The sequence below is a fragment of the Hyperolius riggenbachi genome, chromosome 4 (assembly GCF_040937935.1).
Source record: "Hyperolius riggenbachi isolate aHypRig1 chromosome 4, aHypRig1.pri, whole genome shotgun sequence".
Lineage (NCBI taxonomy): Eukaryota > Metazoa > Chordata > Amphibia > Anura > Hyperoliidae > Hyperolius > Hyperolius riggenbachi.
In genome coordinates this window covers 142,945,178-142,959,319 of record NC_090649.1, presented here as the reverse complement: position 1 = coordinate 142,959,319, position 14,142 = coordinate 142,945,178, and the positions used below count along the sequence as shown (strand labels likewise).

General features: G+C 45.4%; 1 protein-coding gene across 3 annotated transcripts in view; it reads left to right on the top strand.

The window, feature by feature from the left end:
* Positions 1–14,142, top strand: part of HPS3 (HPS3 biogenesis of lysosomal organelles complex 2 subunit 1) — a 75,514-nt gene that overhangs the window by 16,769 nt on the left and 44,603 nt on the right. For all 3 annotated transcript variants that reach the window (XM_068280745.1, XM_068280747.1, XM_068280746.1), the window contains 3 exons: positions 851–936; positions 2,715–2,910; positions 12,098–12,179. In XM_068280745.1, coding sequence (XP_068136846.1) covers positions 851–936; positions 2,715–2,910; positions 12,098–12,179 — 364 coding nt within the window. The remainder of the gene's footprint in view (positions 1–850; positions 937–2,714; positions 2,911–12,097; positions 12,180–14,142) is intronic.

Below are 14,142 nucleotides of genomic sequence, written 5' to 3'. Positions count from 1 at the left end.
TTGGGTACCTGGAGTCAGTTGGTGGTTTTATAAACTGAGGAGTAGGCTTAATTTGGTACCGACACCACAGCCCTGCTCATCATCCCATGCCTGCAAATGGGGAAGCTGAACTGCCCCACAAGTTACTTCAGCCTCCTTGTGTGAAAAAGGCCTAAACATTGGGGAAAGATTTAAACAAAGTATTGAATCAGAAACCAGTAAAGTTTGTAACTTGTTTACTTTCATTAGAAGCACAGTGTGAGGCCCAGTGCACACCAAAACCGCTAGCAGATCGTCAAAACGCTAGCGGTTTTGGGAGCAGAGAGCAGATATTTGGCCGGGTGCACACCAAGCAGATTTTGTATGCGATCCACCAGCCGCATCAGCCAGTGAAAACGCTTGGCTATTGTATTTCAATGTGTGGTGCACACCAGCGGTTTGAGGTTTTTTAGCAAACGCGCAGCAGGAGGCGCGTTTGCGGCTTGGCAAAAACCTCAAACCGCCGGTGTGCACCATCCCATTGCACTACATTAGCCAAGCATTTTTCCAGGCGGATGTGGCTGGCGGATCGCTCCAAAAACCGCTCGGTGTGCACTGGGCCTAATAATGTGTTCATTTTGTGCATTCTGAGGTTAACTTGCATGTGTTCTAGAGGGGATGAAGTACATAATGCAAGTATACCGCATTAATGATCACATTTTAAGCACACCTACCGTATTAATAATCATGTTTTAAGCACACATAAGTATAAGTACACTAACAAATATTTTTGGGAAACTTGTTTCCGTGCAATAGAGGCTTTTAGTATGGTATATACGGTAAATGTCAAGTAATGTGAAAATATAAATGTTCACCCCAATATATTTTACAGGCGCTTCGCTCCAGATCTCAATGACGGCATCAGCGTTGAAAGTACAATACTGCATTCTTTACAGCTGCTGCCCATGTATAAAACAGGTAGCGCCTACTGCTTGCCTTATTTCTGTAGCCAGCGTACTGCCTGCTTTATATAAATGTTGTTTTTGTATCATACGGAGGGGTTTCTTGTATAAAGGGGAGAACACATAGACAGTTGTGAGGGCGGTAAAGTATGAACATTCTATTCAACTTCATGCACACATTCTGTCCTGGTGGCAGTCAGTGGTTATGATGTAGCTTAAAGTGACACTGATGCGAAAAAAGCCTCATGATATAATGAATTGGTTGTATAATACGGATAATTAATATAACATTAGTAGCAAAGAAAAAAGACACGTATGTAAAGCTTACTACTTTTCTTCTAAGTTGGCCAATAAATAGTATCATCCTGATTCAAAACGTCCTTTGTCGTGTATGTGGCTGAGGGTAGTAATGGTTATAATACTGCATGCTAGTGTTTCCTCACCGGACATGCGCACAAACTTCCTGGTTTTTCTAAAAGGTTTCATTGTGTTTTAACAGCGGCTGATAAACATCCTTCAATCTGGCATATGAGTGAGCCCTAATAATGAAACTAAGCCAAGTGACAGATGCAAACCAAAGTGAAACAATAGGTGTGCGCTCACCAGGTGTCGCTCGACTTATGTTTACTGGCTGCCTAATTGTCGATCGACTACCAATAATTAAAATGGCAAAGTCACGTGACACCTGGGGAGCGCACACCTTCTTTATTTCCTTTTGGTTTGCAGCCAAGTAACAGATGCCTGTTTTTGCTTTGACCTTCTTTTAGGGTTGTTTTCCATCAGGTTATAGCGATTATCATAGTTATAGTAGAGTCCCAGTTATCCAGAACTCAGCTAACCAGCAGTCTCAACCAACCAACACAGATCACCAGCAGTACTCAGTGGTGAAGGCCAATTTCCTAGGCTGTTTGTGGGCTCTGCTGTGCTTAAACTTGTTTCCACGGCTCCCCAGTCACTTTTTTAGTTACTGTATTTTTACATTTAATACAAAGTTCATATGAGAGGGGGGGGGGGGGGGGGGAGATAGTACTTTATTAGCTGGGCCTATTTTTAACATTGTCTCAAGCAACTAGAAAGCTCACTTTTATCTGGCATTAGGCGAACCCAATCGGTGCTGGATAACTAAGACTCTACTGTATATTTTACAATTTTTGAATGCATGGACATTTTTGTGCATTCATACATTCCAGCTTTCTGTATTTTTTTTTTTTTTTTGGCATGCAAAAACATGCATCACCATAGAGAATTCTTATGTGCTGCATGCAGAAAAAAACAACGCGCTATCAGATGCATGAAAAGTCTCATGTAATGGAAATGTGCCCATAAAATTTCATTGACCTATTTTTATGCACAGAATGGGGGCATTCCTTTCTAGTGCTGCAGAGCGGTGCACAGCAGAAACTACAGTATTTAGGAAACCTCCAGGCACAGCTCCTTTTCACTCCTGCATCTCCCAGCTACTGTGCAGCCCTCCATGTACAGCTCCCGGCATGTCACCTGACCAGCATTGGGTCACATGCATGCTTCGGGAGCCATACAGAGTGGATGCAGCTGGGAGCTGCAGGCATGAAGAAGACCGGCCCCGGAAGTTTTGTAAGTAGTTACAGCTGCACAGCGCGCTGCATTTGGTGTTAATTTTAGGCCCGGTTGCAAGCATGCATATCCGGCATCAGGCAGTCCCCGCCTGTGTTGGATAATAGGGACATTAGTGTATTCTCAAACCTGATTCATATTCCACGGATTCTATAATGAAATAATTTTTTTTTTCTTTTCTTTTTTTTTAATTTGAAACAGAAAGCCATGTTATTGCAGGTGCCGAAAATATGACCACCGAAAGAGACTTGCTGAGCCTGTTTTGTTTCTTCTCCATGCCTCAAGCTGGCTATTTGTACAGCCTACTGAACAATGTGCAGCCGATCTCTGTCTATCAGTATCCTGAGAGGTCCCAGCAGGCTGTCCTGACTCCTCAGCTGCTGCATGTCATTACTAGGTAACTGCTCTCTGCATGTCATTCAGGGCCGGCTTTAGGGGGGGGGGGGCAAGAGGGGGCAGAGCCCCCTCAAATAGACTTCTTGCCCCCTCAAATATGCTGCTGCTTCCTGGTCCGTGGAACGCAGTCACATCTCCTCTATCTCCACTGTGCTGTGTGCAGGGGGCGGAGATAGAGACACTCAGTAGCCTGGTCGGGTATCACATGGGGCCAGGCAGCCAGTGAGAGGGGAGTGAGACACTCTTCTCTCTCACTGGCTGCCCGGCCCCACGTGATCCCGGCCAGCCAGCCACTAGAGATGGGAAGTTCGGATCTTTTCAATGATCCGGATGATTCGAATCGGATCATTGAAGAGATCCGGATCTTTGATCCGAATCTCGGATCATTTTACTACAGGAAGCATTCGGGGGTGAAATGAACAGCAGGACAGGTCTGTGGACAGGAGACGGGGAGGGAGTGGACACACAGAGAAGGGGAGAAGATGGACAGAGGGCAGGGAGTGGACAGAGATGGGAGGAGGGACGAGCAGAGCAGAAATGTTTGCACGTAATACCCACATGCTGCAGTCATATGCTTTACATATATTTCACCTATATGTTCATCTGTACACTTTGAAAGAAAAGGTCGCACAGTGAAAGAAAGCATTCCCAGAAGATAAGTGCAGCTGTTTAGTGCCGAGTGCAGGAGGATTATATTGCCTTTCAATCACACTGTCTGCAAAGTTACTGAGCTGTGCTGAGCCAAAAGCTTCCAATGTGTTCACTGTGCAGCACTACAGAACAGCCAGCCTATAATGAGCAGCACGTATAGCCAGTATGTGTGCTCTACACATATCTGGCAGTGGCACCCATGTCCCCTCTCTCTGATCTACCTGTCCCTGTGCAAGGCTGCCTCCCCTCCAACAGAGCGATCCATCCCTGCTCTGCTTCCAGGACCCCGCTGCACGCTGAAAGGGGGCGTGTCGCTCCTGGCCCCGCCCCTTTTGCGATCCGAATCGTTCATTTTGATGATTCGGATGATCGACTCATAAAATAGATTCGGATCAAAGATCCGAATCGTTCATGATCCGGACAACACTACCAGCCACAAGTATCTGTATCTGAATGAGAGCGATGGGCACGCTGGGTAGACATGAGAGGAAAAGGCAAGTGATTTATGTCTCCAGTCCCAGCCGGCCAGCTCTCTGAATACACAGGACACAGCCTGTCAGACTGCCTGTGTGCTGCTGATGGACGCTATGTTGTGTATAATGTACGAGTCCCCCTGACCTCCCACACTGACCTGAGGACCTGTGCCCACATTACTGTGATGATTGGCGGGCAGGGGATAATCTTTTATCACTAACTGATTCCTATCTGCAGCTCAGGGAGCAGGAACAATCGGCACAGAGGTCAGGTATACTCTGTGTAATGGCTCACCCCACTTCTTTTCACTATTCAGTCTCACTGACTTACCTGCCCTCTGCTCTTTTATCTGCTCTGCTCACTTCAGCCTGCATTTTCTTTTATTAACTCTTTCACTGCCTGTCCTAGCTTCTTAAAGAGAATCTGTATTGTTAAAATCGCACAAAAGTATACATACCAGTGCGTTAGGGGACATCTCCTATTACCCTCTGTCACAATTTCGCCGCTCCTCGCCGCATTAAAAGTGGTTAAAAACAGTTTTAAAAAGTTTGTTTATAAACAAACAAAATGGCCACCAAAACAGGAAGTAGGTTGATGTACAGTATGTCCACACATAGAAAATACATCCATACACAAGCAGGCTGTATACACCCTTCCTTTTGAATCTCATGAGATCATTTGTGTGTTTCTTTCCCCCTGCAGCTATCTTCCACTGAAGTGTCAGGCTGTTTCTTCCTGCAGAGTGCAGACAGCTCTGCCTGTATGTAATTCCTCAGTATGTGAAAGCCCAGCCAGCTCAGAGGAGGATTTATCCAGCTTGTAAAAGATAAGAGAGAAGAGAGAAGCTGCCCTAATCTAAATAATACACAGGCAGTGTGCAGAGAGGGGCCTGGAGGGGGGAGATGCATCACAGAACCACAACACTGAAGAACTTGGCAGCCTTCCAGACACAGGCCGACAAGTCTGACAAGAGAGAGATAAGTTGATTTATTACAGAGATGGTGATAGTAGAACGTGCTGCAGTAAGCCAGAACACATTAGAATAGCTTTTGGAACTTGTAGGGTGATAAAAAAACAGGATGCAATTTTTGTTACGGAGTCTCTTTAAGCTTTGTGTATCCTAATTTAATCATTTGTAGCTGCTGCTGGTCTCCTATTGAGAATGTCTTAAAGTGTACCAGAGATGATTGACAGTGTTGCATACATACCTGGGGCTTCCTCCAGCCCCATGCGCACAGATCGCTCTCACGCTGCCGTCCTCCACTGCCTGCTGCTGCGGTATTGGGTCCCGTTAGTTCTGCCAGTCTACGCAAGAGAAGTGCGCCCTCTACATATCTCTCCAGTGGTCGCTGGAGAGATACGTAAAGAGCGCAGTTCCTCTTGCGCAGACTGGCTGAACTAACGTGACCCAATACCGGAGCTGCAGGCAGCGGAGGACGGCAGCGTGAGAGCGATCTGTATGCATGGGGCTGGAGGAAGACCTGGGTATGTATAAAACAGTATCAATCATCTCTGGTTTCCTTTAAGGGTGCCATACATCAGCAACTTGGCAGTGTATTTTTGGTGAAATGCTGTCAGATCACATATATTTTTGGGGGATACACTACAGCAGAGCTCAAACTATCCCAGCAGACCTTTAACACCACTGCTAAAGTCATGTATATTTGGCCCCACCCATGACCACGCCCACGGTCCGCTGCATGACCACGCCCATGTTTTGGCGCGCGGCGCAGGGTTTTTTTTTATGCCCCCTGCAAATTTCTGTCTGCCCCCTTATATGTGCCTGTCTAGAACCGGCCCTGATGTCATTACTAGGTATCCACTCTCTGCATGTCATTACTAGGTATCCACTCTCTGCATGTCATTACTAGGTTTCCTCCCTCTGCATGTCATTACTAGGTTTCCTCCCTCTGCATGTCATTATCCACTCTCACAGCAGCCAGTGTTCCCTTGTGAGCACAGAGCCAATGAGCTTATCTCATCCACCTCGTCCCTTAGGGAGGGTAACTCTTTGTGGCTAGGACTACAATAATAGTTCTTTTGACGTCTTTTATGGATCATTAATGAAACGCAGTTCTAGCTAACTTGAATCTCTGTATTTTGTTTTGTATCAGATTTAGATTTACAGAGTGCCTTGTACATCAATTGACTATGACCTAAATAAGGAATACTGTACTTTTAGTGGCTATTATAGGGGAAGCTATATAGGCATTACCAAGTTTGACACGTTTCTAAGAAAATTACTTTCCTGGTAGTCATATTGATGTGACTTCAGTACTGTATGAATCCCTGACCCTGAATCAGGGCTGTGGAGTCGGTACAAAAATCATCCAACTCCGACTCCAGGTACCCAAAATTGCTCCGACTCCAACTCCACAGCCCTGCCCTGCAGAAGCACACAGTGGAATTAGCAGCCAGAGTGCCTCATCCAGAGACTTGAATAAAGCCTGGTACACCCCTCCAATTTTGAATGGCTAATTTTGCCATCTCCATGTAGTATGAGGGTCAACAGATTTACCTGTACCTGTATGGGTAGTATAGCTGCCCCAGTATGGGTAGTATAGCTGCCCCAGTATTGGTAACTAGTATAGCTGCCCCAGTATGGGTAACTAGTATAGCTGCCCCAGTATAGGTAACTAGTATAGCTGCCCCAGTATGGGTAACTAGTATAGCTGCCCCAGTATGGGTAACTAGTATAGCTGCCCCAGTATGGGTAACTAGTATAGCTGCCCCAGTATGGGTAACTAGTATAGCTGCCCCAGTATGGGTAACTAGTATAGCTGCCCCTGTATAGGTAACTAGTATAGCTGCCCCAGTATAGGTAACTAGTATAGCTGCCCCAGTATAGGTAACGTATAGCTGCCCCAGTATAGGTAGCTAGTATAGTTGTCTCCAGTATAGGTAGCTAGTATAGTTGCCTCCAGTATAGTTTAGGGAGGTAGGTGGATTCCCACTCCGTTACTGGAGCCGCCGTTCGTGTATCCTGAACTGGCAGCCGCTTCCTCTAAATGGGTACCCGGCCGGCCCTGTCTCCTCCATGACACACTCTTCGCTCCCTGCCTCCTCCGTCCATAGTTAGGTACCTATAAGCAAATGGCCACCGATTGTCCGCATTTGTGGACATAATTATAGACAGAGTAAAGGCTGGGAAAAGAGGGGAGAAAAAGAACGGGCGGCAAGCGGCGACACATACCCGGTGCTGTCGCGGCACATAGGTTGGGAATGGCTGTTTTAAACAATACCAGTTGCTTGTCAGTCCTGCTGATCTCTCTGACTGCAGTAGAAACAAGCATGCAGCTAATCCGGTCTGACTTCAGTCAGAGCACCTGATCTGCATGCTGTCGCTAGGATAAAGGTGGGGGGCTAATACAAAATAGTACATAATGTATATTAAATATAAATATACAAAATAGTTCAAACACCAAGGTATGCAACAAATATTAACAAAACCACACTGCAAGAGACAATAGTCCAGATCTCCAAGGTGTAATGAAAATAACCATATGTATGTAAGTACAAGACCATATGTCAGCGTGTGGGAAAGAATGAAATGATAAAATCAAATGTTGCTTACCAAAGGTATAAAGCGCTCCTTCCCTGTGCAGATAGCCGCGCTGCGGCTGTGTAGGCAAACTCTCATACTACAGAGAGGTAGTAAAATTGGTCAGTGATTGGCAAATCAAAATTGAAGGTGTGCACCAGGCTTAACCACTTAACGACTTCCGCCACGCTTATCTACGCCCCTTTAAAATTCACCTGAGCCACAGGGGCGTAGATAGGCAACTCCTGTTTATTTTCCTGCTGTGCGCGATCGCGTTCGCGTGCACGCGGATGTGCATACGCGTCGGGCACCCGCTGGTCCGTGATTGGCTGATGTGAACATGTGTTCACAAAGCCAATGACAGTGCTCATTAATGCAGAATGTGTGTAAACATTGTATCAGTCACAATGCTGTTACAGTTACTGAGATCACTTGTGAGAGGATCTCAGATAACTAACACAGCATTAGTGAGTGATCAGCATCAGTGAGTTGTTTTTTTTAAAATAAATTATACCCCCATTAACCCTTGCCTCCCTTAGGGCCGGTTCACATTACAAACGCGGATGGCCACGCATGTGGAACACAACGCGTACGAACGCACGCCATCTGCGTTTGTATGCGTTGCGGGGCTGATCCCATCACTGAAAAGTGAATGGGACAGCCGCGCGTTTTTGCTAAATCTGCGTGCAGCATGCGTTCCCGGACCGCACAGGTCCGGAACGCATGCAGTGTGAACATCAGACAGTGCACTCTATGCACTGTCTGATGTCGTGCGTGTCGGGCCACCCGGACGCGTTTCCAAAACGTGGCTGGAAACGCGTGTAGTGTGAACGGGCCCTAAAATGTGAAAATTGCTGTGGTTTTTAGGTGAAAAACCCTGTGGTTGAGAAGTGGTTAAAGAGACTCTGTAACAAAATGTTCAGCCTTAGTTCTTCTAACCTATAAGTTCCTTTGCCTGTTCTAATGTGCTCTGGCTTACTGCAGCCTTTCCTAATTGCACAGTGGCTGTGTTATCTCAGTTATATGATCTTATCTGTTTTCTTCTGTCGGCTCTTTCGGCTAAGGCTGGAATGTGTAGAATGTGCAGTGCTGCTTGTGATTGGATAGAAGCGATACACACCCTCTGCAGGCCCCCTGCAGGCTCTGTATGACTCACACACTCTGCTTATGTGAGCCTATCACAAGCTGGTTAGTTTGTTTGTAAACACTGCCTAAAACTGGCAATTACAAGCCAGGTTTGCAGCAGAGAGTGGCAGAAACAGCACAGAGGGGCCCAGGAGAACATAATGCATAGAATGGAATGCTTTTTGCTGTAAAAATGTTAGAGTACAGATTCTCTTTAAGTTACACACTGAAGCGCTAGGTAAAGTGGCAGCTTTGGTTTCCCTCGACAACTGGTCTTTTTGGTAAAATTATGTGGTAGAAGGCCATAGGCACCTGTCTGGATTACCATATGGGTGATCAGCTATACCCTCATCAGTATACTCATCTCAAGTTGTGACTGAGAAAGGATAAAGCAATTACCCATGCTAGGTCTTCATTTCTCCAAACAATAATTTGTGATAGTTTTTAGTGACAATGCAGCATTTAGTTTAGATTACAGACCTTCTTCCAGCGACCTTCAAAGCTTGTTGCATTTTCTATCAAGACACCTGCTTGTCGTTTCCCCTTCTTCAAGCACAATAGTCTCCATTGTAGAGAGAAAATGCCAAGTGTCTGTATAAGGGCTGGTTCACACGGGCGTCTGCTGAGCTTTCACTTTGCATTGCGTTCAAACGCCAGCGTTTAAAAGCTAGCTTTTGAAGGCTTTTGGGAAGCGTTCAATGCTAGCAGTTCTGGTCTCTGCTATTGTTTCCTGGCGTTTACTGCCTCTGAAAGCAGCATGTTGCTTTCGAGACTAGACGCAACGCCGGGATCTACTGCCAGGCTTTCATGAAAGCCTGCAAAAGCCAGCTCTAAACGCTCCCATTCACTTGCATGGGATGGCGGTAGATCCCAAAAAACGCTGCGTCTGAAACACCGCGTTAAACGCCACAAAAACGCCCGTCTGAACCAGCCCTAAGGATCAAGAAAAAACTATCACCAAAATAATAAATGACATTTTGCAAAAAGGGTGTGTGCGTCAATCACCAAGTGAACCCTTAAATACCTGGCTTAGCAGATGAGGCCTAATTGGCTTATTAAATGAGGCATAGCTCCAGCAAATCTGCATTCGCTTTCACATGCCAGGATTTGCAGGGTTTTGCCAACTAATTCACCGCAAAATTTTTGCCCTGCGGGGGATTAGTTTGCGCAGCATTTAGCACTTATCCAGGATCGCCACGTGGAGGCCCACCCAGGATCCCAGGAAAAGGGGGGCCAACAGGGCACTCCAAGCACACTCACTGCTCAGAGACCCTGGGTTCACTTGGTGATTGATGCACACACCCTTTTTGCAAAATGTTGTTTGTTTCTTTCTTGGGGTGACCTCTGTTCCACTCCCCCCCCCCCCCCCCCTTTCGTAGTGCTCCCAAGTTGCGCACATTTGGTCTGGCATAATAATGCACTTGGACGCAGTACGAAATAAAGTAGGTCCTATCCTTTGGGAGGCGGGTGGGGGCGTCTCTCTCTGGCGGTGGCAGCGCTTGGGGGTCCGCCCGCGCTTCTCAGCCTCCCCCCGGGGGGCGGCTGCAGGGTCTCTGAGCAGTGAGTGTGGTTGGAGTGCCCTGTTGGCCCCCCTTTTCCTGGGATCCTGGGGGGGCCTCCACGTGGCGATCCTGGATAAGTGCTAAATGCCGCGCAAACTAATCCCTGGCAGGGCAAAAATTTTGCGGTGAATTAGTTGGCAAAACCCTGCAAATCCTGGCATGTGAAAGCGAATGCAGATTTGCTGGAGATATGCCTCATTTAATAAGCCAATTAGGCCTCATCTGCTAAGCCAGGTATTTAAGGGTTCACTTGGTGATTGATGCACACACCCTTTTTGCAAAACAAAATAATAAATGACCCAGTCCCATGCATGCCTCCAGGACTTCTCAAGAGCTGCACCAACACTATGGAACTTCCTACCTCTACCCATTAGGGCAGCCCCTCCTTTAACATCTTCAAGAAGGCCCTCAAAACTCACCTTTTTACTCTGGTTTACTACCCCTCACAAGTGCTCTAAACCCGCAGCTGAACTCTACCTTTCGTGTCCCTACCTCTCCCTCTAGATTGTAAGCCCTTGGGCAGGGTCCTCTTCCTTTTGTGTCCTACCTGATCATGCACCTCTATTACTGTGCACCTATGCTATGCATTTGAGTGAACCTAACTTGCCTAATCTCCATGCTCCCCTCCAGTGACTGACTAAGCATTATCTTGTACTCATACTGTGCTGTGTGATCTGGTTTTTCTTGTATTCCGGTATTGTCGTATTGCTGTATATCACCCCTAAATATTCTCTGTAACCTAAACTAATATCCAGCACTGCGTAATATGTTGGCGCTTTATAAATACAATAAATAAATGATCTTTTTGGGTGATTGCAATCCTTGATTTATTTGCAATCCTAGCTTTTCAGGCAGGAAAAGGGTGTCTGCTGGAAATTGGCATTCTAGAAGGAGGTTAGCAATTGTCTCAGCACAGATTTTTTTTTTTTTTTTTTAAAGGGAACCTGACGTGAAAGAAATATTATATTATTATATTATATTATTCTCTGACAAGCAATGCCAGTTGCCTAACTTATTTGCCGATGCCCCGCCTATGAGCCACTGGTTCAGCATGAGCATGCAGAGCAGATGCTTTCACTTTAAAGAGGAGCTGTCAGTCATGCTATCTCAGAAAAAAAACACACACACACACACACACACACACATATATATATATATATATATATATATATATGTAGATAAATACTTGCTCTACATACATAGCATCTGTATTGCACTGTCTCCGTTTTGATTTTTTGTGATTTTTGTACAGTAAAAAAAGAAAAATCCTTCTTGGCATTTCCCATTTTAAGTGTGGCTATTTTGAAGCCAATCTTGATGTCATTTCCTCTCATCCTCTCCTCTGCCTGATTGTGTATGCATAGCCCGCCCTTCACTATAGAAAATGCATTGTTTCAGCATGAGAAATATTGGCCAATCAGAGAGGAACAGAGGTGTGGGAGGGGAAAACAGGAGGGAAAGAGGCTTCAGCCAATCAGGCTGCATTAGTTAAGTCTGAGGGGAAGTAGAGAAGTAAAAAAAAGAGGCCAAACCAGCATGTCCTGCAACTTCCTTTTTGTGTACCAAATAAGAGTTAGGTAAACTGGGGAATAATAATTTATCAACAAGAAAAGTAATAGTGAGTTTAAGTTTTGGATTGCCTGGTTAGCATCATTATTACTTGTTTAGCAGATAAAAATAAAGAATTGATTTTATGCCCGACAGTTACACTTTAATGGATCCTGGTTTCTGTGTAATACCCAATATTCCTCTGTGCAAGGTCTGTAAATTGTAATGTTTATAAATAAAGTTTGAAATCTTATTTTTTTTTTTTTCCATTTTTGGCTTTTGAACAGCAACAACTTGCAGTGTTTCACAGTGAGATGTAGCGCAGTAGCAGTTCGAGAAGAAGACCCGTATATTGACACCACTATGAAGGTAAGCAACCAGCAGAAAATGATTTCTATCAAATCCCTGTATCTGTTCTAGTGTCTTCAGATGTTATGTTCTACACACTTGCATACAGTGCTGCCCTCAACAATCCTGCTACCTGCTTGATCATTAGGGTGACTGCAGGCAACGGACACTATTTAGAGCCACATCTAGAATAGCAGAGTAGCATGTACTTGCAATGCAGAGGGGCGGAGGGGGGCAGTAAACAGCTTCTGGCAGGTGGGGCGAGCACCAGAATCATGCACTCAATGTTGTCTAGGGATCCGGTGTGTCATGGGATTCCTGTACTGTCGCTAGATTCTCCTCCTCAGCCGAGTTCTCTGTAGCATGTGTACAAGGCTCTTGGGTAGCATTTTTTTGCCCCCTCTTTCACTATAGTGCCCTTTGCTTCAGCACCCTAGCTGTGTATCATTGATTCTGCAGTGATATTTAAGTACCCCTGAACGGGGAGAACACATATTACATGAAGCCCATGGTAGGCTAGATTTCCTTTTCAGAAGTGTCCTGGCACTGCTCGTTGTCCTGCCACCCCTTCAATCCCCCAATCCCCCCCCCCCTTCGTTCTTGATCCACATAACTCCTACGCATTCCGAAATTTCCACTGGGAAGCGCAAAGCTATTCTGAACTGCACAGGCATGAGTTTCAAACTGTGCCAGCGCTGTAAATTAAGACTTTCATGAATGAGCGTTGCTTTCTCTGTACTCGAGCAGTTTTGTGCGCCTGCGCAGTTCTGAGTCACATTCCACCACTAGGGGAGCTTGCTAGTTTTAGTATTCGACTGTATGATCCCGTTGAGTATGGAGAAGACTGAAGAACGGGGTTAGTCCTGAATGATGACAACAAGCAGCAGCAGGAAACATCTGAAAAGATAAGTTAGGCCACCATGAGCTTCAGTCATTCATTTATTATTTTTTTTTTTGTCCCTGGTTCAGGGGTGCTATAAGGCCATGTTGGCCATTGCAGTTTATGTGACAGAAGATTATTTAATGGGCAATGCAACATCTCTCAGAAGCATTTTACAGATTTCTGTCTAATTAAGAAACTCTCCCTTTGCTGCCAGGAAAGCAAGTACCATAATACTGTACAGGAGCACAGAGAACTTAGCATGCAAGCATTTATTTTCCATTGTGTTTATTGAATGGCAAATATAAACTACACCCAGCATTCATCCCGTGTTCAGCATAATGTTCATCTTGGGAGCTGCACTGTGGTTGCAGATACTTGAGCCAGATGCATAAAGAAGTGGTGCAGAACATTAATGCTGACACCCATTAGGCCTGAAGTCAATGGGCCAGATTTATCAAAGCATTACTGAAGTTTTTTCTAAAATCAGAATGTCATGCAGAACAGTTCTAACCAGCAGGGGGAACTGTGCTGCATGATAATTAGAAAATTCTGAAATCTAAGTTTAGTGTGAATTGTTAGAACTGCACTACAGTTAAGAAAAGTGCAAATACATCCCTAAACTGCTGCAGATTAAGAGGTGCTTAATAGCAGATCTACAGATTGTGCAATGCAGACTAGGCATGATTTGTGAAGTGCTCCTCCCCCTGCTGAAACTGTGAAGCTGTTCGGTGCTTAACCCTTCCAGTGCTGGGCAATGAAACTCTCTCATAGTCTCCTGCATTCCTCAGAGATTGTGTCTCAGACATTTTTGATAAAATGTCCCCCTTTAAAGAGTGTGTGTGAGAGATGAGAAGGGTAAGGGGAAAACAAAATCTGATGCTGCAAGTTCCTAAGCGTGATTTTTTTTCAGCTCCTAATACATTTATATTATATATTTATCTAAGGTGGTAGGGGTGACGAGGGTATGGGAAGCCTTTGACCTAATGCAGGAGCTCTAGTTTAAAGGCAATCTTAAAGTATAACTGAAACGAAGGGGCCTTCCTCCAGCCCCCTTTGACCTGATCACTCCCTCGTTGCATCCCTCTGCTGCCTGCAGCCTCC